Source organism: Megascapheus bottae, chromosome 4 (genome assembly GCF_031878675.1).
Source record: "Megascapheus bottae isolate mThoBot1 chromosome 4, mThoBot2.hap1, whole genome shotgun sequence".
NCBI classification, from domain to species: domain Eukaryota; kingdom Metazoa; phylum Chordata; class Mammalia; order Rodentia; family Geomyidae; genus Megascapheus; species Megascapheus bottae.
In genome coordinates, this window is record NC_143512.1 from 40,797,263 (window position 1) to 40,824,015 (window position 26,753).

The 26,753-nt window shown below is 37.0% G+C and overlaps 1 protein-coding gene and 1 pseudogene across 2 annotated transcripts in view; one reads left to right on the forward strand and one right to left on the reverse strand.

Moving 5' to 3' along the window:
• Tbca (tubulin folding cofactor A) overlaps positions 1 to 25,938 on the forward strand; it is a 54,824-nt gene extending 28,886 nt beyond the window's left edge. Inside the window, exons 1-4 of one of the 2 annotated variants that reach the window (XM_090331721.1) lie at positions 1,710 to 1,858; positions 12,607 to 12,712; positions 22,848 to 22,934; positions 25,680 to 25,938. In XM_090331721.1, the coding sequence (XP_090187847.1) occupies positions 1,812 to 1,858; positions 12,607 to 12,712; positions 22,848 to 22,934; positions 25,680 to 25,760 (321 nt within the window). In that variant the 5' untranslated portion in view covers positions 1,710 to 1,811 and the 3' untranslated portion in view covers positions 25,761 to 25,938. Of the gene's footprint in view, positions 1 to 1,709; positions 1,859 to 12,606; positions 12,713 to 22,847; positions 22,935 to 25,679 lie in introns of those variants that run through there. The other variant, XM_090331720.1, reaches the window with a different exon arrangement.
• On the reverse strand, positions 724 to 1,374 carry LOC150064317 (mitochondrial inner membrane protease subunit 1 pseudogene; annotated as a pseudogene).
• Positions 25,939 to 26,753: the final 815 nt, after the last annotated feature.

Here is a 26,753-nt window from a genome sequence, read left to right on the forward strand (position 1 = left end):
ATACTATTCATCATGTGATTTTGGATGTTTAAATTACTGGATTTTTAAATGAACATTTGGAGGATATGTGAATGAAGTCTTGTGTATTTGTTCATACTCTAGGCAAAGTCCTGGTTTTTGAAGTGTTTTATTTGGATAACATTTTCTATTTAAAGCTGTTTTATTTCTAAATAACCTTTAAAAATGGTATTCCTTCAGTTTTTGTGGCCTGAGAGCAAGGATGTATTATTACCATTTAAATAAACATATTTAAGGTAAAGAAATAAGTTTGCATTAGGAGAAAGTTGAATTTGATTTTTAATTTATTAGCTACAATCATTTTACTATAAACTTTTTCAAACTAAATATTTTATTTACATATTATAATTGGAATAAAACATTTTGTATTTAATGTAGTATATTGATGTACTCTAAAAATTTATAAATAAAATTTTAGTTACTAGGGTCAGAATTGTTAGTATTATCTGTTTTTTTATTTGAGATGCTAAGTTGTTACTCATAGAATCAGCTTTCATTAAGAGCATTCTAAAAATGTTCTGTGCTCAAATTATTTTGAGAGCAGCTGTGCTAAATTTTGATGCTACTTGCCTGTAAAATTACTCAAAGCTTTTATTTTTTTTTTGACTTGCAGATAGTTTATTGGCAAGTACATGGTTTCAGCTGCAGTATAAATTCACTTGAACAGGAGGACAATAATCAAGTCAAAAGAATAAATGTTAATCATCAGAAAAATCTATCACTATTTGGGCTGTCACGTAGAAATCCAAAATCACTCAGGGGCCAGATCTTAAAGAAAATCCGCCCTCTTATTAGTCGTATGGAATGGGTCCATAGTACCTGGAATCTGTAGAATTCTGTAGATTGTCTCCTTCTAGCCAAACATGACCCGTTGGCACATAACTATGGTTTTTAAAGAAATCTGATGGACTAGTGGTAAGGATTTTGTCTCCTTCCAGACCAATTACTTGTTTACAAATGTTTGACTTTGGATGGATCACTCGGACTTTTTGCAATCACAATGTCACCTCTTTGAATACCATAAAAATGTCGACTAAGATTTTCTGCAAAGACAATATCTGAATTATGAATTGTAGGCTCCATTGATGGTCCAGAGCACATTACAACACCGCCAACGTATTCAAAAGCACAGTGGACTATACAGCCATACTGAATAGTATAGCCAACAAGTCGAAAGGTTTTTCCCAGAACACCACGAAGCATAGTTCTATGTTGACTCTGCTACCATTGGCCATACATATGTGCTAAAATTCACTCAACTTTTAGAGTTGTCACAGGATTTCCAGTAAAACAATCAAAAGCATGTCTCAGAGTGAATATAGATGATCCATAGTTTTAGGCATCTGAGCCCCACCGCAGTTCTCCTACTCAAAGCTTTTCTTGTGTGAATACCTGTGAGGTCTAGAGTATGCAATCTTTCCCAAGCTTTACTTGTTCATAGAAACCTTTACATTTTCACCACAACTATTAACGTCTATTACACAAGTATTCCTTTTCTTCTATTAAACAACTGTTATCATATTTGAATAAATAGTAGTTGGTAATATTAGCATGGTTAGTAAAAGATAGTCCCTGCCTCCATAGGTACATACAACTTTGAGTTTCTATAACTAGAATTATAGTAAGGTATCTTTCCTCAATTCCAAATGTTCTGCTATTGCTGGAATTATTGAAGTTGATTGGAGAAAGGGAAATGTGGCATCAGCTTGTCTCCATATGTAGTTTCTCCATACAATCCAAGCTCTTTAAAGATTCTCCCAAGTCGCTCATGAAATAGTCCCAGAAAGAATGCTATGGAAGAACTTGGAAAACTTTGTGGTGTTAAAGTGGTAGAAAACAGGTGAGTGAAAAATATATATTTGTTTTTGTGAGATAAAGTTAGAAATTCTCTGATTGTGCATGCTAACTCATTCTGTTCATGGAACAAATGCTGCAGTTGGTGGTAATCCTGTATATAGTTCTAGTTTTTTACACAATGTGATGTTTTAAAACTGTTGGGGTTAATTGAGAAAGCCAGACTGTAAAATGTTTTACTGAGTAAATTGAGCTTATTTTGTAACTGGACAAAATTCAGGTGTCCTACTGATACTAATTCATTATCTATGAGATGGGACAATCAACTAGTCACTTGACTCAAATGTTATTTTTAATTTTCTGATTTATTATAGTAGTTTTAGTATAATACTATCCTTTGCTTGAATGTTTCAGGCAAACATCTATTTCATAGAATGGAATAGTTACCTTGAATATTTTGTCACCATGTTCTTCTATGTGCTACCTTTAATCCCTTATGGATCTAAGTTATAACAATTTTGGAAATGATAGTGCAGTGTGGTCATTCAGATGTATAATTATTTGCTTCGTTTGGTTTTTGTTTTTTAGTTCATCTAATATAGAATTAGGCTTTTTGTTTTCCTTTATCACTTTGATAATAAACTTGTAGACAACTCTGCAGTTTTTCCACTGTTCACAAGCCACGCCTACTTTATCAAGTTCTTGTACAGTTGAGCTTTTATTTAAAACAAACAAACAAATAGTGCCCAAAACATCCCCTGTTCCCCTGTGTACCTATGTTGTGCTTTCTTCAGTCCTTTTCAGACTTAGCCAGACCACCCAGTAAAAATGGTTTCCAGTCACCAGACCACAAAGATATGGGAGCAAGGTTTTGACATTTAACAGTTCAAGTTGGGTAGGGATGATAATGACTAGGTTTTAGTTGCAGGTGAGATGTTTTCAGTGGAGATGTTACAAAGACAGTTAACAGGGGAGAAGTCAAAAATTACAAGAGTAGTTTGTAATTCAAATGTCACAGTATTTTGTAATGATAAGAAGTGGCTATGGGAGAAACTATTGGTTTCTCGTAAATTCATGGCGTCCTAAGCTTATCAGCTTTATATACTTTTAAAAGCCCATTGGCATTGCAGAACAAATATTTAAGGGACAGTTTAGAGGTTTAGGGAAGTAATTTCTTTTATATTGGTAGGGTTTTAATTATTCCTGATGTTCATCAGCTTGGTATTACCTACAGTTTATAGTCCTAAAATTATATTGATTTTGATTTGGACTAGCATCATTTTAGTTGTTTGTATAATATGTTTTATCTGACCTATGTATTAAACTTAATTAAAGTTATATTCGACTTGAGATTTAGTAGAACTTTAATGGATTGATAAGTGAATAAAGATAACACATACAATAAAATTGGACATTCATTTTTTTTTCATTTAGGCCACACACAAAGCCAAAAACATGTAGTGACTAAGGGCAGGTATGTGTGAATATGTTGCCTCATGCTATTTCAGATAATCTTGTGTTGTTCCGATATTGAACAATGGGACCATTTAAAAGTTTTACATAAAACTTTTAGTTCTAAGCATTAAGCATAGTCTTTTGCACAAAATTCATATGAAATATTAATATAATGAAGGATTGGGAAGTTTATTTAGTCCTCACATTCTTTATGCTTATGGCAAGAAAAGGTGTTTTCTTAATCTCTAAGGTATCGCAATCTCATTTTATCAATTTGGGATTTCTTAGTCCAAAATAGAAAAGCATTAGTTCTGGCCCTGTAAAATTATCTGACCTATCACTTCAGGTGCTTTTAGCATCAAGGAAAAAAAATCAGACTTAATGTGGTTAGAACAATAAGAATATTAGGGATCTAGTTATAGTATACTTTAAAATATTTTATTTACAGTAGTTCAGTGACATCATTAAGGACTGGCGTGCTCTGACAACTTCAAAGTTGTCTCTAGGCATTTCACCCAGAGTGAGACCAGAGGACGATGTTCTTAGGAGAGGACCACAAAGGCACAACAGCGAGGTGCAACTGATCATATAACATAATATTAAAATGAACACCAGGAAATGGGAACAGGGTTGTGGATTTTTTTCCTTTTGTTGTTTTATCAGACTTTGGGAAGTAAAGGGGGCACAGAAATGATGGAACAAATGGTGAACAAATTCAGCAGTGATACTAGACACTATTGGAAACAGAGCAAGGGAAGGGGTGACATCGTTCAAAAAGAAATGTACAGAGGAGTTACGTAAGTCAGATAAAGAGTACATCACCTTTACAATAACATTAAATTCAAAAAAAATAGATTTCCCCCACACCTGCCCAAAATGATAGTTGTCACATAGAAATGACACTGTTAAGAATAGGAATTGTGTCCCATTAAGGAGCAATGACATCTTAAAGTCCCACCTTCTGCAGTGTTGACCAGAAGTGGACCAGTTGCAAATGCCTATATTACACTTGGTAAAGCGCTTTTTGTTTTTTGGGGGAGGCAGGGGTGGTCCATCTTGGAACTTGAACTCTGAGCATGGGCATTATCCCTGAGCTCTTAGCTCAAGGCTACTGCCCTACCCCTTGAGCCACAGCGCCACTTCTGGTTTTCTGGTGATTAATTAGAAATAAGAGTCTGATGGGTTTTGTTGTGCCCAGATTGGCTTTGAACAGCGATCCTTAGAGTAGCTAGGATTACAGGCATGAGCCACCATGCCCCGCTGCTAAAGCTCTTACGATTGACTTCTTTGGAAGGACATGACTTCTTGGATGATTCTAAACAAAATTGTGTTGTGTTAGCAAGCAAGAATGGAAGGACTGTAGGTAGCTAGCATATATGGGACATCATCGAGCATATTTGCTCAAATGTTTCAAAAATAAAATAATTGAAAGTATATTAGTGGTAGCTTAGGGTATGCAATTTGGAATAAAATAGTTCTTTGGAACTTAGTAACTGAGAATTTTTACAAGTACTGAAGCTTCATGAATTTCACTTTTTTTCAAGTAGAAATACTACCTATTTTATAGGATTGTCTTTAGGATTAAACAGCCTATTAGCCTGCTTTGACAAGCTGCTCAGTTCATGGTAAGAGCTAACTACATGTTAACTGTTTTTTCCCTCGCATTTTCAGTTCCTTTCTCCCTCCTTCCCTCATCTTTCTTCCTCTTTAAAAGTCTCTGTAGCCAAAGCTGTCCACAAATTCTCAATCCTGTCTTGGCCTCCCAGGTCCTGGAAATACAGGTCTGTGCCACCATGCCTGGGTACATTTTCTTTATCACATACTCATTTTATCTTGAATGATCCAAGCTTTCCTAAATTTATTTCTTGTCATATTTTGTAGGATACTAATATAACTGTTCCTGAGTTGTAACATTGAACCTCACCAAACATCTTCTGGTTTTAGGAGAGCAAATTTGGTGAAAAGAAAGGAAGAGAGAAAAAGGAAAGAAGGGAGGGAGGGAGGAAACCTTGGTCATATTTAGCCTAACTTTATTAGTGTTGCTCTATCTTAATTTTCATTTTAAGTAATACTTTTTAGCCAGTTTTATGGAATGTAGTAGCTTAGATTTTGTTTCTAAAATTATGATAGATGTTCTGTTCATTGTTTTGTTACAAAGACTCAAATATTGTAGAGAATCATAAGAGATAAAATTGCATTTAATATGTAGAACTTTAATGTAAGAAATCTGTTAGATTCTTTATCTCACAAAATAAAACTCAAAAATTCAATTTCTTAGACAGGAGAGCTTAGCTGTATCAGTAGAAGACAACTGTTAGAATAAAAGAACTTATACTAGGAATTTCAAATAAGTTTTAGTTCCGGGAATTTAATACACTGGTATTAAAAGTTTTGCACTGGCAAAACTTTCATTAGCTGATCAAAAGTAATTTAACCTATACCTCTTATAGCTTACTCCTCTTCCCTCATCCCTCCTCTGTCAGGGGTGGTTTGAACTCAGGGCTTCCACTTGCTAGACAATTACTTTGTTGAACTTGTACTTGGATTTGAACTCAAGAGCCTGGGCACTGTCGCTTAGCTTTTTCACTCAAGCCTTGACTTGAGATATATTCCTACTTCTGGCTTTTTTGGTAGTTAGTTGGAGGTAAGAGTTGTACACACTTTCCTGCCCAGTCTGGGTTTGAACCACGATCATCAGATCTCAGTTTGCTGAATAGCTAGGATTATAGACATGAGCCTGATGCTGGGCTTCTGCTGGTTATTTTTGACGTAGGCTCTTGTTCTGGGTAATGCTAAGCCCCTGCTTTTGTATAGTGTACACCTGGACTATGATCCTTCTATTTTAGAATCCCATCATGTCTGAGATGACAGATACGTACCACTGTGCTTCTGTTGAATCTCATGGGTTTTTCTACTTGAACTGGCTTGTAACAGCTGTATTCCTAATCAAGCCTTCCAAGTAACTAGAATTATATGTATGATAAACCAATATCTAGATATAGCATCACTTTTTTTCTTTTGAGTGTGTGTGTGTGTGTGTGTGAGAGACAGGGAGGGCCGGGGAGGCGGGGGCAGAGAGAGAGAGAGAGAGACAGAGAGACAGAGACGGGCAGAGAGAAAGAGAGACGGGGGACAGAGAGAAAGAGAGACGGGGGGCAGAGAGAGAGACGGGGGCAGAGAGAAAGAGAGAGACTGGGGAGCAGAGAGAGAGAGAGAGACAGGGGGCAGAGAGAGAGAGAGACGGGGGGCAGAGAGAGAGAGACGGGGGGCAGAGAGAGAGAGACGGGGGGCAGAGAGAGAGAGACGGGGGGAGAGAGAAAGAGAGAGAGACGGGGGGCAGAGAGAAAGAGAGAGAGAGACGGGGGGCAGAGAGAAAAAGAGAGACGGGGGCAGAGAGAGAGAGAGACGGGGGCAGAGAGAGAGAGACGGGGGGGCAGAGAGAGACGGGGGGACAGAGAGAGAGACGGGGGCAGAGAGAAACGGGGGGCAGAGAGAGAGAGACGGGGCAGAGAGAGACGGGGGCAGAGAGAGAGAGAGACGGGGGGCAGAGAGAGAGAGAGACGGGGGGCAGAGAGAGAGAGAGACGGGGGGCAGAGAGAGAGAGAGACGGGGGGGCAGAGAGAGAGACGGGGGGCAGAGAGAGAGAGACGGGGGGCAGAGAGAGAGAGACGGGGGGCAGAGAGAGAGAGACGGGGGGCAGAGAGAGAGAGACGGGGGGCAGAGAGAGAGAGACGGGGGGACAGAGAGAGAGACGGGGGGACAGAGAGAGAGACGGGGGGACAGAGAGAGAGATGGGGGGGCAGAGAGAAAGAGACAGACGGGGGGGCAGAGAGAGAGAGACGGGGGGACAGAGAGAGAGACGGGGGGCAGAGAGAGACGGGGGGACAGAGAGAGAGAGACGGGGGGGCAGAGAGAGAGAGAGAGACGGGGGAGCAGAGAGAGAGAGAGACGGGGGGGCAGAAAGAGAGAGAGAGAGACGGGGGGGCAGAAAGAGAGAGAGAGACGGGGGGGGCAGAAAGAGAGAGAGAGAGACGGGGGCCAGAAAGAGAGAGAGAGATGGGGGGGCAGAAAGAGAGAGAGAGAGACGGGGGGCAGAAAGAGAGAGAGAGAGACGGGGGGCAGAAAGAGAGAGACGGGGGGCAGAAAGAGAGAGACGGGGGGCAGAAAGAGAGAGACGGGGGGCAGAGAGAGAGAGAGACGGAGGGCAGAGAGAGAGACGGGGGGCAGAGAGAGAGAGACGGGGGGCAGAGAGAGAGAGACGGGGGGCAGAGAGAGAGATGGGGGGCAGAGAGAGAATGAATCTTAGAGTTTGAGCTCAGAACTTGGCCATTGTTGCTGAGCTCTTTTGCTCAAGACTAGTGCTCTGTCACTTCAGCCACTTGCGTTTGTATCTGCCTGTCTGTCCATTTGTCCATCTTAGGGCTAGAACTCAAGACCTATGTACTGTCTTTGAGCACTTTTGCTCAAGACTAGTGTTCTGCCACTCAAGCTACAGCTCCATTTCTACTCTTTTGGTGGTTAATTGGAGGTAAGAGTCTCATAGATGTTCCTATCAGACTGGCTTTGAACTGTGATGCTCAGATATCAGCCTCCAGAGTAGCTAGAATTAGTTATCAGCCACAAGCACATGGCACAACATGAGCAGGTAGAAAAATTACAGATATTCCTTCGCCTTTAAACAAAATAAAAACCAGTATTTCTCCCAAGTGGGGAAAGATATGTTGTATTTGTAAGTGTGTTGTAAAAGCTGAAAATACGTAGATTATAATTACTTTAAATATGGCAGATAATATACATAATTATATCTCTGAATCCTTTATTGTTCAAAGGAGGTTATTTTTTTTCATTTTTTAATTGTAATTAATAAAAGGGTTACATGATATTTGCCAGATAGAAGGTGCATTAATTCACATACATTGATACCCTTTCACATGTCTTGGTACCCATTACCCTCCCCCCCACCCCCCCCCACCCGTTTTGGTTTTTCCCCCCTTCCCTATCAAATTTCAAATAACCAAATACAAATAAATTCAATATATCAGATAACAAAGTGAGGTACTGTAACAATATGAGATACCCAAGGGACAGCAAAGGAGATGAGAGACAACATAGTACATTAAGGACAACAATCATTCGTTATATGGCTGTTGTTTCAGTATCCTGGAGGTCCTTTCAATTAGCTTCATACTATATGGCCTTATGTATCAAGGTTTTGCTCTATTGCAGATCTCTGCTAGGAGAGCCCAAGGTTTCTACTGATTGTGATGAATGAGGGAAACCATTGAGCCTAAGTTCCAAAGGAGGTTATTTTTATGTCTTTAGTTAAATGGACCATTTTCTTCATTAGTTGCTTTAAAATATAACCTTAGGTGTTGAGGGGGATTCTTGAGATTTTTTTGGTTGTTGTTTTCCTTTTATAATTGAGGTAACACCTGACCTCTTAATGATATGTTCTAGTTTGTTTGTCTCTGTTCATAGAATACATTCTTTTAAACATATTCCCATATGAGCCCTCACTAATGTTATATCTTCCAGGTCTACAGAACAGTTTAAGTTTTGGGATTCTCCCATCCTATTCATTAAACTGTATGTAAGGTTAGCCATAGCTTCTTGATGTCATGGCTTCTTTTCTTGCTTTTTATTTTCAGTTTGCCAGCATAATTCTTAAGTAAATTTCCTAGAAAGGAGACATAGTATATAGAACTTTCATATAGCTAAAAAGTTTGCTTATCTTGTACTTTCTTTCATCAGCTATCTGTGTGACTTCCTGTCTATCTTTCAAGACTTACATATCATTTAAAGTCCTTCCTAGATTATCTTGTTTTAAATTACTCTGTATTACTTATCTTCATTACTTTTTCTCTGTAGCACTTACTACAACCTACTGTGCTATATATTTTGCTTATTTGTCTTATTTCTCTACTAAAAGGTGCCACAGGGCAAAGATTTTTGTAGTTTTTTCACCTCTATATCCTTGGTATATAAAATTACATCTGGCACATAGTATCCCCTCAATAAATAATTGCTAACTGAATTAATGAATTTTTCCCTCACTCTTTATTATAGTTATAAATTTAGATTATAAATCATTTTCTTTCAGAACTTTGAACGGATTGCTCCATCTTTTGATGTCTAATGTTATTAATGTGAAATATAATGGTTCTTTTATGAGTGTCCTATTTTTCTCTTTTCAAAGGCTTTAATTTTCTTGGAACTCTGAAAATTCTTAATATACATAGATAAGGATTTGAATTTTAACTTAGCCTTTTGGTACTTAGGATGCCCTTTGAGTGTTGTCCTTCCTCTAGCCCTGGGAAATTTTGTTCTTAAAAACTACACTTTTTATTTTTCTGTACAATTCTATTTTTCATATAATGAACCTTTCCCCAATTTGTCTTTTCTCTTGGTATTTCTTTTCTTTTTTAATTGGTCGTGGGGCTTGAACTCTGAGCTTTGGCACAGTCCTTGAACTCAAGGCTAGCACTCCACCACTTTGAGCCACAGTACCTCTTTGCTGGTGGTTAATTGGAGATGAGAATCTCACTTTTATTTGCTGGGCTGGCTTTGAACTGCAGTCCTTAGATGTTAGCCTTCTTATTAGCTAGGATCTTTAGTATTTCATTTTCCTAATTTTTCTTTCTAGTGTAAGCTTTGATACACTTAATTAATTTTTAAATTAATTTTTAAACAGTGTAATCTGGCATGCAGTTCTAAATGTATTATCAAATCATAGGCTGAAACAAAAAATTGCTTTAATATTTGTATTTTCTTTTTTATAAGTAACAAATGACAGGGGCCTGGAGTTCGGCCTAGTGATAGACTGCTTGCCTAGCATGTATGAAGACTTGGGTTTGATTTATTGGTACTATATACGTAGAAAAAGCCAAAAGTAGTACTGTGGCTCAAGTGGTTGAGCTCTAGCCTTGAGAAAGCCCAAGGACAGTGCTCAGGCCTTGCGTTCAAGCCCCAGGACTGGCAAAAAAGTTAACATTGAAAAAAAATAGATGACAAAAGTAGCCTATTGGTGCTGGGAGTTTGGCCTAGTGATAAAGTGCTTCCCTAACATGCACGAAGACCCAGGTTCGATTCCTTGGTACCACATATGTAGAAAAGCCGGAAATGGTGCTCTGGCTCCAGTAGTACAGCTCTATCCTTGAGGAAAGCCCAAGGACAATGCTTAGGCCCCGTGTTAAAGCTCTAGGACTGGCAAAAAAGAAAGTAGCCTATCACATGGAAATAATGTATTTTTCCACTTTCTAACTAAAGCTTAATTAAGCTGTAAAAAGCACCAGTTAAAGTGAAAATAAACAACAAAAGTAGTTTTATAAAACTAAAGGAAAATCATAGACTATATATAATCTTTATGTCTTGCTGATTTGTTGCCTTCAACATCTGGCATAACAAGAGAGGAATGTTTTCTTTTGGCCAGTAGATGTAGAGATTTCATTTCATGGTCATCTGGCTCCATGGTGTTTTGGCCTGAGTTAGGTAGAACATCATGGCAGAAGGGTATGATGGAGCGCACTTTTTTTAGTGCCCAGGAAGCAGGTAGAGAACAATGTATGCCTTCAAAGATAATACACCTAGTGATCTACTTCTAACCTAGTGACCTACTTCTAACCAGGTGTCATCTCCTTCATATAATTTGAAAATTAGGAACCTATCAATGGTTTAACATACGATGAAGCCAGAACTCTTCATGATCCAGTCACTAGCCAATTGCCTCTTCAGGTGGCAACCAAGCATTGAACACATTACCCTCTGAGGGTCATTTCAGATATAAACCATAATACATAGCCCCAAAATGTGTAAAGAAAGATTTTTGTTTTTTTTATCACAATGTTGTCACTGGGAATGACCTAAGTGTCCACTAGGATAATACTTTAATGACCTGTCATATCAGTACTGTGAAATGCTTTGCAAGAACTAATTGCAGCATTGTATAACATGTTGTCCATGCATTGATTTTTATGCTGCTTTACTGGAACCTTTTCTACTTTTGCTCGACTAGTACTCCACCACTTGAGCCACAGCAAAACTTCTGGCTTTTTCTGAGTTGATTGGCAATAAGATTCACATGGACTTTCCTGCCTGGGCTGGTTTTGAACAGCAGTCCTCAAATCTCAGCCTCCTGAGTATCTAGGATTCCACACATGAGCCACTAGCACCCAGAAAAATACAACTTTTTTTTTTTTTGGCCAGTCCAGGGCCTTGACTTCAGGGCCAGAACACTGTCCTTGGGCTTTCTCAAGGCTAGAGCTCTACCACTTGAGCCACAGCACCACTTCCAGCTTTTCTCTACGTATGTGGTACCTAGATGTGAGTCACTGAGTTGAGCCTGCGTAATTAATTCGGTATTTTCACTGGTGTGAATGTGAATGTCACATAACATTTTATTATATATACTGGTAATGGTTTGCTATATTTCCTTCCACTTATAGAAACAATACAAGATTATAAAAGTGAGTTACTGGAATTCTGTAAAGTTCCAAACTGTAAAGTTCCAAACTGGAACATTTTATTTAGTATACGCTAACTTAAATCATGATTTAAAATTCTTCTAGGTGCTGTGCCAAGCATTTTGAAGTTTTTTGCTTTTTTGTGCTTTAAAGATTCATTAATTTATGTGCAATCCAAAATACAAATTTTATGTATAAATTCAAAATACAAAAATTAATCGCATTTTTGAAATTTTTAATTGTAAGCTATTACAGCAAAGCTACTTCATTCTAAGTTGGTTTCTTAAATCATATCTCAGCAGGATGGGTATAGAAGTAAGCAAGTCAAATAGAAAAAGCTGTTTTTTACTAGCCAGAAATTTTTGATTTATTTGCACTGTCTATGTGAGAACCGTCTTGAAATCGTCCTAGTTCCTTGCATAAGGAAAGTCTGGTATACATTAAGTTATAGTAAAAACTTGTTAAACAACATTTTGTTGAAAATAACCTTCCTCTGACTTAGCAAAATACTTATATTTGTCCTTAGTAAGCTAAGCTTTTACAGGTTATAATTTAAGTACATGTATAAAGTTTGGGAGAATATCAATAAAAGAGTAATATTTAAGTAATGACTTAAGTAATTTTGAATGTTTTTTCTTGGTATAAATAATATAATATGCAATTTTGTTTTTAAAATTAAAACCATGTGTCTACAGATTGTACTTGTTTACCTCACAATACTTAAGACTATAGTTGTATCTGTGGCTAAAGTATTTTCCCCGCTCCCTCTCCATCTGATCTTTCAGTTTTAGTGATTACCTATGTTTTACATTTATGTAGTTGGTGATATATCCTTTAGGGAAAAGCTAATTCTTTAAAACAATTTTTGGCTTATTTATAGATTGGTCAAAGAAAAAGTAATGTATGAAAAAGAAGCAAAACAGCATGAAGAAAAGATTGAAAAGATGAAAGCTGAAGATGGTGAAAATTATGCCATTAAGAAGCAGGTAAAAGTTCACCTTACTTGTAACAACAGCTAGGTAGTCTTCATAAAGCCCTCTGAGATAGTGCTATTACTTTATTTATACTTCCCATGTAAGCTAAGAAAGCTGCAAAGTTGGGCATTTATTTACATAGCAGGAAGTTGAACATATTCTGGCTCTATATTGCTTCTTTAACTCTTAATGATTAGTTCATTTTTATACTTAAGTATGAACTAATATTAAGTATGCCTACATATTTAATAAGAAATAATTTATCCAAACCAGTGTTATGATTACCAAGATAAAATGTGTAATGCACATCCACAAATTTTTCTTTCCTTAGCATTGGGCACAGGGTTTTGGTTTAAGCACCTGCTATGTCTCTCATAGCGTCTCCTAAAAGTTTCTGGCTGGACATCTTTAGTCTTTTCCTTTTTGTTTCCTGCACTTCTCCTTCCTTCCTTAGTTCTGAAGTTTTGTGCATACCTGGGATGTTAATCCAACTCCTTTCTGTTTTTCCTGAGCTCCTGTTCATCCTACAGACCTCCTAAATCCACCTCTACACTAAATTATGTTTCCATAACACTTTCTATATTCCATCATAGCATTATTGAATGTTCACTCTTGGCTGACAGTTGCTTCATAATTCCTGGAAAAAATAGGGGCTGTCAGGAAACATTCACATTTCTGCCATAAAATGACCTGCCTTCCTTCCCAGAAGAGGGATTGTTTCTTAGCTCTGGTCATAGCTCTCAGTGTTGGCTGCCATCACTCCTCTGTCCTTACCTTGCATCCTTCCTCAGTATTTGAAACAAGGAACCACTTAGGGAAGCATTCTTTTATTGGGACAGATACATTAATTGAGCAGGCTAGACTTCTGGTTTTTCCTCCTGTTTTGTCACCAGTATTCCTTATTCCTTAGTCTTTTTTTTTTTTGCCAGTCCTGGGCTTGAGCTCAGGGCCTGAGCACTGTCCTTGAACTTTGTCAAGGCCAGAGCTCTACCATTTGAACCTCAGCACCACTTTTTTCTATGTATGTGGTACCGAGGAATTGAACTTGGGTCTTTGTGCATGCTAGGTAAGTACTCTACCACTAGGCCAAACTCCTGGCTCCTCCTTAGTCTTTTACAGACACACACACACACACACACACACACACACACACACACACAATTGTAAAAGTGTTTTTTGTTCGTTTGCCAGTTGCTGGCAGCTCATGCCTATAATCCTAGCTATAAGTTGAGATCTGAGGATCAAGAGAGTCAGCCCAAACAGACACAAAACAGAATTAAGTGGTACAGTGCTACCTCTGAGAGAAAAAGGTAAACAAGAGCCCCAGTCCTGACACACACATATAAGTTTTATTTCTTTGGTTTTTTTTTCCCTAAGAAAGGGCCTTACTGTATTGCCCAGACTAGCCTCAAACTCATGATCTTCCTGCTTCAAGTGCTAGGATTGTAAAGAGTGTACCACAACACCCAGGTATATATGGCCTTTAAGATGTTACATCTGTACTTTGTAGGTAATCTCAAAATCATCCAATAGCTTTAAATTCCATCTTCATATCAATTTACATATTCACTCAACAGAATTTATTGAGCATTTGCTGCTCTCCAAACACTATTCTAGGTACCTTAGTGGTGGTCATGATTTATAATACAATTTATTGGGTTCATGGATAGCCTAGTACTTGTATTCAATATATAGTCTCATGTCTAACTGTAGAACAATGTATTTTTCTGTTTGCTGCTTTATCAACCTATAGTATATTCAGTTGTCAGTGTAGGCTTATTTCAGTCCTCTGAAAGCTTTTTTTAAATTGAGGTTAAGTAGTTATAAAGTTCACAGTACTGTGGCACAGTTATACTTGGCTAATGTCACAATCATTTTTTTACTTTTATACTACTAAGCACTATTGATCTAGTCTACAGATTTATAAATAGTCAATATATTAAACTCTCTAGTCTTACTTAGAACAACAGGTTTAACATTTTTTTCTTTTGTCTGTCATGGGGGTTGAACTCTGAGCCTGGGCACTGTCCCTGAGCTCTTCAGCTCAAGGCTAACTCTACCACTTGAGCCACAATGCCACTTCTAGTTTTCTGGAGGCTAGTTGGAGATAGGAGTCTCGGAGACTTCTGTGACCATGCTGGCTTTGAACCATGATCCTCAGGTCTCAGCCTCTCAAGTAGCTAGGATTATAGGTGTGAGCCACGGACGCCCTACTGATTAACTCTTTGAACACTGACAATAAACCATTTCCTCCAAATCGGATGTTATCTTTCTTTCCTTTGCTAGAGTATCAGTTGTTCCCTCTTCCTTTGGTTTCATTGGGTAGGGGCATCTTTTCAGTTTGACTTGTCTTGTCCAGTATTAGAGCTAACACCGGCATATCAGAGACCATGTGCCTTTGTTTTCTTTTGGTCTTGACTTCCCTCACTCAACATGATTTGCTCTACTTCGACCTATTTCCCAGAAATGCCATTATGTTATCTTGTCTGGTGGCTATGTAAAATTCCATTGTACATAAGTACCATGTTTTTTTAATCCATTCATCTGTAGTGGGGCATCTGGGTTGTTTCCATCCTTGACTATTGTGAATAATTCAGTGATAAATGTGGATGTGCATATGTCCTTATCCTGGATCATGTTGCTCAGGGTAAATGCCAAGGAGTGATATGGGTGGGTCATAGGGGAGGTCTATGTTTAGTTTTTTTGAGGAACCTCCAGACTGTTTTCCAGAGTGCTTGTACTAGTTTACATTGCCACCAGCCATGCAGTACGGTTCCTCTTCATCCACATCCCTGCCAGCACTTGCTGTTGTCTGAATTCAGAATATTGGGCATTCTGATTATTGTAAGATGGTATTTCAGGGTTATTTTTATTTGCATTTCCTTTATGGCCATTGATGAGGAGCATTTCCTCATGTGTTTCTTTGCCATTTTTACCCCTTCCTCTGAAAAGTCTCTCTTTAGCTCCCTTGCCCATTTAGTGATTGGCTTGTTAGGTTTGGAGGGAATTAATTTCTTAAGTTCGCTATATGTATTGTATATTAAACCTTTGTATTGTTGGTAAAACCTTTTCCCAACTGGTTGGCTGCCTTTCTATTTTTGTAGCTATGTCTTTACCTGTGCAGAAACTTTATTAAGTAGTCCCATTTGTCAACCCTCTACCCAATCTGTTGTGCCCCTGGGACTGTTCAGGAAGTTTCTGCCTGGGCCTATGGGTTCCATTGTCTCTCCTACTCTGTCTTGTAGTTTCAGAGTTTCAATTCTGTATTGAGGTTTTCGATCCATTTTGAGTTAATGTTTGTACATGGTGACAAGCTGGGATCCACTTTTAGTTTTCTTCATGTGGCTGCCCACTTTTCCCCACACCTCTCTCAAAGCTCTAACCTAACCTATAAGCTTTTTCCCCCCTCAATTTCTTTTTTCTACCTTAGTTTGTATTTTGACCATTAATGTTTTTTAGTATGTACATTGGGTATTTGAGGCCTGATCTGTTCCTTATTCCCTATGAGTTTAAAGTCAGTAATGGTTATTTGAAATTTGCTATACCTTAGAAAACCTTAAGGAAGCTAGATGCTGCATGTTGTTGCCTCTATGTAGTAGGCATCTCTGAATTTCTTTTTTCTTTTTCGTGTGAGTGTGTGTGTGTCAGTGTGTGTGTCATGGGGCTTGAACTCTGGGCCTGGGCACTGTCCCTGAGCTCTTCAGCTCAAGGCTAACATCCTACCCCTTAAGTCACAGCCCCACTTGCCATTTTCTAGTGCTTAATTGGAGAAGAGTCTCACGGTCTTCAGTGCCCTAGTGCCTGGGCTGGCTTTGAACCACGATCCTCAGATCTCAGCCTCCTGACTAGGCTTAAAGGTGTGAGCCACTGCACCTGGCTTATTTCTTCGTTTTTTTGAGATGAATGCCATCCTGAGCTACTTCTCATTACCATACTCTTTGTTTACTGGATATATAACTACTGAACAATTAGGATAACTACTATACAATTAGGATGATGTTTTGTACTTACCTGAAATTAGTTGCCCAAAATCCAAGGAGCATCTCTCTTCTGGTATAGATCTGTTTGTTTTTTTTTTTTAATTAGGCACAAGTTACCAGAACCTTAAAAGGCAATCAATCAAAGATAAAATGACTGAAAAATATAACTTAACATTCATTTTGCCCTAATTTTAGACCCCTGCTCTTTGTCACATAAGTTGATTTACAGATATTTGTCTGTAATTTGTCCTTTAATTCTCTTAACATGGTTTTTTACTGAGCAAGTTTTTTATTTTGAGGGTGTCTGTGTGTCTGTCTGTGTGTCTGTGTGTCTGTCTGTGTGTCTGTCTGTGTCTGTCTGTCTGTGTCTGTGTGTCTGTGTCTGTGTGTCTGTGTCTGTGTGTGTGTGTCTTGTGTGTGTGTGTGTCTGTGTGTGTGTGTCTGTGTCTGTGTGTCTGTGTCTGTGTGTCTGTGTCTGTGTGTGTTTACACACATGTGCATGTGTACCAGTGCTGGTACATGGGCTTCAATTTAGGGCATCCTGCTGTTATTCAGCTTTCTTTGAGCTACACCTATAGTCTGACATTTTACAGGCTAATAGAGTCTCAGACTTTTCTGCTTAAGCTAGCATTGAACCATGATCCTCTGAAGTCTCATCCTCCTAAGTAGCTGGGATTACAGGTATGACCTACCAGCACCTGGGAAGGACATGGATTTCATGAGTACTTCCTTTCATGAATTATACTTTTGGTCTTGAGTCTAAGGCGCCTTTGCTTAGCTAGTCCTAAAGTTTTTTTTTTTTTCTAGCTGGGCATTCATATGTTCATTCTTTTAATTCACTTCCTTCTAATTCACTTTCTTACCTGATTGCACTGGCTGAAGAATAGTGAAAATAGCTAGGCACGCACTGGTGGCCTTTGTCTGTAATCCTAGCTTCTCAGGAGGCTGAGATCTAAGGATTGCATTTCAAAGTCAGCCTAGGCAGGAAAGTCTGTGAGACTCTTATCTCCAATAAACTACACTTACCTCCAATTAACTACCAGAAAACTGAAAGTGGCACTGTGGCTCAAAGTGGTAGAACTTTAGCTGTGAGCAAAAAAAGCTCAGGAACAATACCCAGGGCCTGCGTTCAAACCCCATGACCAAAAAAAAGGGAAAGAAAAGAATAGTGAAAATAGACATCCTTACGTTGTTCAGTCTTCTGGGGAAAGCATTCAGACTTTTCAGACTTGTTCCCTTTTCCTACTTTACTGAGTGCTTTCCCATGAATGGTTGATTTTTGTCAGCTCTTATTTTTTTGTATTAAAATTGAGTTTTCTTCTTTGATTTATTAATATTTCAGATGTTATGCATTGTGATGTTTAATATTGAACCAGTCTTGAATACCTGGAATAAGTTTCAATTGGTCATAGAATGTGACTGTTTTATGTATTGCTGTATACACATTGCCAATATTTTATTGCATTTTCATCACTACATATGTGAGAAGTAGTGGTTTTGTTTGGATCCTCCGTTACAGAGGCTATGCTTGAACTTCAAATACTCATGTCTCTTTTCCTGGATGCCTAGATTCCAGGCATTTGCAATTTCACCTAGATTTTTGTTTTGTGTTCCATCTTGAGAAGTTTGTTTTTGTATTGTCTGTCTGATTGGATGTCAGATAAATACTGGTCTCATTGAATGTTTCCTTTAGAATTTGCATAAATTTGTGTTAATTCTTTGTGTCTGGTAAAATTATCTAATGAAACTATCTGGACTGAGAATTTTTCCAGGGTATTTTAGGTTACAACTTGACTATCCTTAAGGATTATAAGGTTATGTAGGATATTTGAGTTTGGGTGGTTTAGAACTTACTTATTTTATCATTCATATGGCTTGTACTCTGGGCCTGGGTGCTTTGCTGAGCAATTCAGCTCAAAGCACCGCCTGGAGCCACAGCACCATTTTGGTTCTCTGGCAGTTAATTGGACATAAGAGTCTCGTGGTCTCTTATTTATTGTAATGTATAGAGGGGTTATATTTGCCAGAGAGTAGTTATATTCTCACACATTGATACCCCTTCTCATGTTTTTGTCCCCATTTCCCTCCCCCTACCCGGTCTTATTTTTTTTTTTTTTTTTTTTGTCAGTTGTGGGGCTTGAACTCCAGGCCTGGGCGCTGTCCCTGAGCTTTTCAGCTCAAGGCTACCACTCTACCACTTGACCCACATTTTTCTGGTGGTTAATTGGAGATAAGAGTGTCACAGATATTTGTGCCTAGGCTGGCTTTGAACCAAGATCCTCAGATCCTACCCTCCTGAGTAGCTAGAATTACAGACATGAGCCCCCACTGCCCTGCCTATCAAGGGCTGTTGTGCTCAGGCTATGCTTTGAACCACAATCCTCAGATCTCAGCCCCTGAGTAACTAGAATTACAAACGTGAACCACCAGTTCTCAGCCATTTAGAAATTTTTGAGGAGCCTATTAGTTCTAAGTTATTTATGAGCATTATGAAAAGTAATTATTCCTAGTTTTTTGGGGGGTTTTTTTTGCCTTTTAGTAGTTGTAGGACCTCCATTTTGATACTACATTGGGTGATTTGTGCCACATCACTTCATCTTTGTCTTACTAAAGGTAAGACAGTTTTATTTTTGTTCCATTAATTTTGTTTCTCAATAGTTTTCCTATTTATAATTTTACTGACTTGTACCTTATACTTACGCTGTTGTTATTTTATTCCTTCAGCTTGTTTTGAATGTATTTTGCCTTTTCTAATTTTCTCATGCTAGTACTAGGGTTCAGACACAGGGTCTAGTGTTCCTGTGGGGCTTTTTCACTCAGAGTTGGTATTCTCTCTCTTAAGCCTTACCTCCCATTCCTGCCTTTTGCTGGCTAATTGAAGATAAGATTTTCTCAATTTGTCTGCTTGGGCTGGCTTTGAACCTCAATCCTCATGTCTTACCTTTTTGCATTACAAATGTAGATTCTAATATAATCCTTTGCCCTTTGCTAATACAAGTAGTTAGTGCTACAGTTTCCCTTTACACTGGTTTAGGTTTAGCTATATCACAGGAAGATTTGACTTTTTTTTTTTCTTCATTTTAATGCACCTATATATTTCAGTGTTTCCTTAAAGACTTGCTTATTGTCATCCTCAGTTACTTAGAACTAACTTGATGAATGAATGATGGAAAATTTTCCTTGTTTTTCCATTGTATTTTCCTAATTGAATTCTAACATAGAGAATGTACTGTTCTAATCAGTTCTATTAAACTTCTTGAAGTTTTTTATGGGTATTTTTTTACCCAGGATATGATCTATTAGACTTTGTTAGCTGGTGGTAGTATCCCCCAAAATGCTTATTTTTGTCTTAATTTTTATCAATTGCTAAATATGAAATGCTTAATTCTTCAACTATATGTAAATACATGTATATGGATTTGTCTGCTTCTTTTAGTTTTGTCAAGCTTTTGTTTTATGTATTCTGAAGCTGTGTTTAGTGTATACATATACTGGATCACTATTTTCTTGATTCTTGTAATGTAGCATCACTTTCTGTTACTAATTTACTTTATTTTACTTATTTACTAGTTACATTTTGCTCTGTAATCTATCCAATATTAATATAGTTACTTAGGCTTTTTAAAATATTTTAAATGTTTTCATGATGAATATATTTTTCTATCCTTAAAAGGATCTATTTCATTATATTTGAAGTAAATTTCTTGTAGATTATGGTTGAGTCAAATCAATATCTTCTAACTTATATACCATTTACATTAAGATAATTATTGGTATATAATCTTTTACTCATTGAATTCAGCCAACTACAAAACAAAAGCCAAATGGATTGCTTGACATACGAACACATTAACATTAAAACACTATATAAAACAAAAGTCTTAGCCATTATTCCAGTAATCTGTGATTTTCTAGAACTCGGTCTAGCAAACTAATGTTGTTACCATGATTTAAGAGGCAGCAGATATCCAGTGTTAGAATGTCTACGGATTATTAACATAGTATCTATGGATATTATAACCAGCCCCTGGTTAATGATCTGTATTATTAAAGAGACTAAAAACAGTTAGATAGGGGGTGGGGAATGCAGTCAAGAATTCATTGTATGTACCACAATACTGAAAAGTTTAAGGAGAGGGGTAGGCCAGAAGGGGATGAGATTGTTGAAGGGGGTGACACACATCAAGATGCATTCTTTAAAAAAATTTTCCTTCAATTTATATATGTTTAACTAAAAGAAATATGTCAGCTTTTAGATTCCACAATTCACTTGTTGTAAGTTGAACCTTGCCTAGCCTCCCCAAATTTGCATTTACCATAAGACATTATAACTTGTTTTTAAAACACTTAGATATCAGACTGAAGGCATGACTCAAGCATAGACTGCTTGCCCATCAAGTTCAAGGTCCTGAGTTGTGAGCAAAATTTAATGTCTAAAACACCATAGTGAAACTCATTAGTACTGTTAATACTTTAAAATGGGAGGGGGGTTGCTGATGACAGGAAAGTAAAACTGGCATGGGTGGGGTATGAGTTTGTACTAGTAACTGGACTAGGGAGAAGACAAAGAAGATGAATGAGAGTGAATATAATTGCTGTAGTTTACTTGCATATACAGAAAAATATTTAAATGAAATCTGTTGAAATTGTTTTAAGAAAGGAGTAGGATGAGGGAGAGTGGGATGAAGGGTGATGGAGGTACACTTTATAGAGATAGGATACATTGTATGCATATTTTTACTCTGGAACAGAATAATAAAAGTTATTTTGGATAATACTGCTTGAAGTTCATTTCACCAACATTAAAACTTTGTATAAGTTTTTGTATAAAAATTTGTATAAGTATCCATTTTACCTAATTCTTCATATGCCTTTCATCATATTTAATTAACTCCTATAAGCTATTCTGTAAAATAAGTGAGAAAACATTTCACTTATATTTCACACATGCAAAAAGAATTGTATCATCAATTTGTTTATTTAATCTGCAAGTGAGGTCAGGAGCCTCTGTTTCAAGTTTCAATCTAAAGATTACATTTCTACCTAAGCAAACAGATCTGGATAAAAGACTGCCTTGTATATTATGATATCACTTTTGTCTGTATTGTGACCTTGACAGAACTGATGATGAAAGGGTGAAGGTGCCAGGACTTAAGGTTTTTATTATATTACAGTATTATTGGTACCAAGTCATCCCTTTTTCTTTTATTTGAGCTAGATAGTCTGTTTTGGTTCAAGTTGTATACCCATTTTTCTTGTTACTTGATTCATTTAAGTATCAAGTTTAAAGAAATAAGGCTTCCTTCTACTTTAAGAAAAAGTCTTATTTCAGGTACAGTATCAGACACTTAACTATATTGATCGGATTTTCCAGTTATTGATTTGATTTTGTTTTCTTTTATAATTCAGTGTTTTACAGGCCAGGTTTGAATGGTAGACTTCAGACACAAAAATACTGCTGGTAATAAGTATTCCTGTGTTTACTATAGTTTGTCTTCAGGAGAAATAGCAAGAAGTTCACATTCAAAGGGTGTCACATGAGTAATTTGGCTCAAACTGCATGGGGAGAATAATCTCTCTTCCAAAAATGAAGCACATGGATAAGTAATAACTTTTTATGCATGATAAGCATCAAAAATATGAACCTGCTGGTCTTGGCTTTTCATTTTTCTTTACCTCTGCCTTTCAGTGAGAACCCCCTACAGTGTGCACATGATGTGATCAATAACTCAATAACTTTTTTCATGCAGTAATTATCTCCTTGTGATATTATCTGAACACTGTTTTTCTTTATTACTTAAAAGATGCAGGAGATATTTATATAACCAGCTGATCCCATTTTGGATAGAGGTGCTTGCTAACAGCAGGAAAAATAGTTTATTTTAAATAGTCTTTTAAAATAAGTGTTCTATAAAAAAGCTTTTCCAGTTAGTTTTCATTTACCATGAGAAATGATTACCAAGAACAAAACTAAACACACACAGACGACAAGTTTAGAGCTTGTACTTTGTCGATTTTATAGTATGGTATCCTAACATCTCAAACAGTTAAAATTAAAATATTGAAGTATTTATCAATCTTTTTTTCCTGTTTCCTCTAAATCATATTTGCAAGGGTATGAGCTAAGTTCTATCACGTATGCATATCTCACAGAGATCTCATTATAGGCAGAAATCCTTCAAGAATCTCGAATGATGATCCCAGATTGCCAACGCAGGTTAGAAGCTGCATATACCGATCTTCAGCAGATATTAGTAAGTAAAGACTTCTCTTGTATTTAAAATTCTTTTCAATTTAGTATGTGGAGGGCTGATATCATAAATATTAAACACTGATAACTAATAGGAAAAAATTCATTGGCCCTATACACCAGCATATTTAAAGCAATTAATGGGGTTTCAGTTGTATTTTGAATTTTGACTTCATTAAAGATATTTTTACTTTAATTCAATACTAGAGTCATCATACAAGTATATGTAGTACTGATTGTCAGGCAGTGTCAAATTACTTGTTTCATGCATAAAGGTTTTTTGACACATTTTTGAAATTGATAAAGATCAACTGTTTGAATTGGGGCCCTCATTTGAAAGTCAAGTGGGAGAGCACTAGCCTTAAGTGAAAATGCTGAGACAGTGATCCAGTACCCTCCCAACACCCACACACACAAATTAAGTGAAATTCAAATTCAAAACTTAAATCTTTTGGAGGGAACAAAGCAACAACATCAGTCATCACATACCATCTTTTTATTTTATATCATGTTTGCATTTTGTAAGCTAATAGTAATTATGTAACTATCTGGTTCCCTTCTATGACAAAAATAAGTATTTGTCATTATACGTACTGTGAAAAGAAAATGAGATTTTATTATAACTGAGACTAAATCTGCAAGGGAAAATGTTTTTCTTTTACAGTAATTTTGGCATAGAACTTTATAAGTAAATAACTTAAGGCAGGATTATTTAAGAACTACAAAAGAAGCTGTGGCTTTGAAATTGAGGATAAATAAAATAGGATATAATCAGTGTTAAAATACTATGCAGAAGCACCATTTGTATTCCTACCATTTTTTAACATATGTTTTTTCTCATAAATCCTGGATTGCTGGGGGGAATATACATATTGTTTGACAAAAATAATATCTTTAATGTCATTTTCATGTGAAGATGTATTCAACCATATCTCTATTCTCAATAAGCTTATTTTACTGACAAAATGAAGGCACTTTGAAGATGTAATATATGGACTTAAGAAATTCCTACCTTATATCTGAGTTCAACGAAGTGTCAGTTCTGCTTTACAGTGACACACATACACATATCTGCTAGTACTTGTATCCACAGCATCATACTAGAGCATGACTTGCTTACTCACAGCTTTCACACTTTAACATGTACACACCTCTAGTCCAATATTTTGCTGGCTAATTGGAAATGGAGACTTTGCTGTTTGGCGGTAGCTTCAGCCCATAAGCGTATCACTAAGACTAGGTTTGCTTTGAGTGTCTACACTAAATATATACATATATACATTTTTCTCTTTTTTTGTAACTACCTTCATCTTCCATTCTATCATTCATTGGTGGCCATACTTTCTTTAAAAATAGTTTCTGGGCCGGGAGTTTGGCATAGTGGTAGAGTGCTTGCCTGGTATGCAAGAAGACCCGGGTTCGATTCCTCGATACCACATACATGGAAAAAAGACGGGAATGGTGATGAGGCTCAAGTGGTAGAGCTCTAGCCTTGAGAAAGTCCAAGGACAGTGCTCAGGCCCTGAGCTCAAGCCCAGGACTAGCCAAAAATAATAATAAATATATAATTTCCTATGCATAAAAATTTGGATGTTATTCCCTTTGACTATTACCATTATCTCATATTATTTCCTATCATTGTTTTTGTTTTTAAATTTAAAGGCCTGGGAGTGTGGCCTAGTGCTTGCCTAGAATGCACAAAGCCCTGGCTTCGATTCCTTGGAACCACATGCACAGAAAAAGCCAGAAGTGGTGCTGTGGCTCAGGTGGTAGAGCGCTAGCTTTGAAAAAGGCTCAGCACAGTACTCAGGTCCTGAGTTTAAAGCCCAGGACTGGCAGAAAAAAAAAAAATTAGGCCGGGCACTGGTGGCTCACACCTGTATTCCTGGCTGGCCACTCAGGAGGTGAATATCTGAGAATCACAGCTCAAAGCCAGCCGGGGGAGAAAAACTCATGAAAATTTCATCCCCAGTTAACCACCAAAAAACTTGAAGTGGAGATGTGGCTCACAATGGTAGAGCAAAAATAGCTAGGGGCCCTGAGTTCAAGCCCCGCAAAAAACTACAACCAAAAAACAAAACAAAACAAAAAACCTCAGTGTTTTAAATATCAAATAAAAGGTGTTAGCAATTTGATTCCTTTAGTGTTAACAAAGGTATTGTTAGCAGAGTCAAGCTTTTTTTCTAATTCCAAGATTGTATTTAACTCTAGTGTGGTACTAATCACCACCTGTAAGTAGTTGAATCGTTATTTTGGAACATATTGTTAATAGTAAAATATTAGCAAATTTTCAACTTTGGTTTTTTTAATCTATTATAATAAAAATATCTTGTGATGAAGTTCACAAAGTAGGAATTAAAATTTTCTTTAAAAATTTCTGAGGTTTTTATTGAGTTAACACCAATATCTTTAGGCAACTATGTTATTAACATATATACTTAATATATATATATAGTATATATATAGTATATATAGTATATATATATATACTATAATGAGAATATTTAGAGAAACTAAACCAAGTGCTAGCCTTTAAAAGGCCAAGGACAGTGCTCAGGCCCTGAGTTCAAGGCCCAGGACTTGCGCAAAAAAAAAAAAAATACTAAATATGGTGCCTCCCTTTCCCTGTAAATAATAGCTGTAGATACTTAGGATGCTTTCTTTCAATTCTTTATTTACCTTAAATGGTTGGTAGTATTTTAGTAAATATTGAAGTAATTTGAGAAGTATTTATTGTATTTCCTTTTAGGAAAGTGAGAAAGACTTGGAAGAAGCTGAGGAATATAAAGAAGCACGTTCTGTACTGGACTCAGTGAAGTTAGAAGCCTGAAACTTGTGTGTACAGTGCTTTTGCGTTAAATCTTGGGGTCCATTCTACAATTCATTGTTTGTAACGAGTGCTATATGTCTTAGTAATATGAGATTGTGACTTTTTAACTGTTTTACCTTTTTTTCATATTTTAATGTGTTAGTAAATGAGTTAATCTAATAAAATTGATTATTTCATATTTTGCAAAATTTTTAATTATCCTTTTATCAGACATTTTTGGCAAATCTAGTAGTGTCTATCTGATATTTAAATATTTTGCTTCATGAGCATAGGTTGAATTATAAATAGAATACCTTTTTTTGTTTAAAACAAGTCTAAATTGGAAACAGCATATTTTTAATATGAAATCTCAATTGAAAGCTAGCCAAAGCAGGAAAATACGTGAGACTCTTATCTATAGTTAACAACTAAAAAGCCAGAAGTAGAGCTGTTACTCACATGGTAGAGTACTAGCCTTGAGAAAAAAAATAATGCTCAGGGACAGTGTCCAGGTTGTGAGTTCAGTCCCCACAACTGGCAAGCGTACATGCACACACACCCCTAGATACCTGTAATCTCAGTGTAAAGTTTAGTACTAAGTACTGAAGCTTAATACTTGAGAACTGAGCACCTGGAAAAAAAAAAAAGCAGCAGCAACTTTCTTTGATCAGTATCTGGGTTTGAACTCAGCCTTGTGCTTGCTCAGCTTGCTTGGCTAGTACTCTACCACTTGAGTCACCTTCAGTCTGGTTTTTTGCTGGTTCTGGAGATGAAGTCTTCAAAATTAAAATTAATGAATTCAAAACTAATGAATTAATGATTTCGGCATTTCTTTCTTCTGAATATCAATATCCCGAGAACTGTAAGATATGGCTCAAGTGCTGAGCACCTGTTTAGCAAGACTTGAGTTCAGACTCCAGTAGTGACATGTATATTTATACATAGTCCAAGAATTAGAACTAACTGACCCTTATTCTATCTTACACCATGTAAGGAGTTTCTTGGGAAAGAACA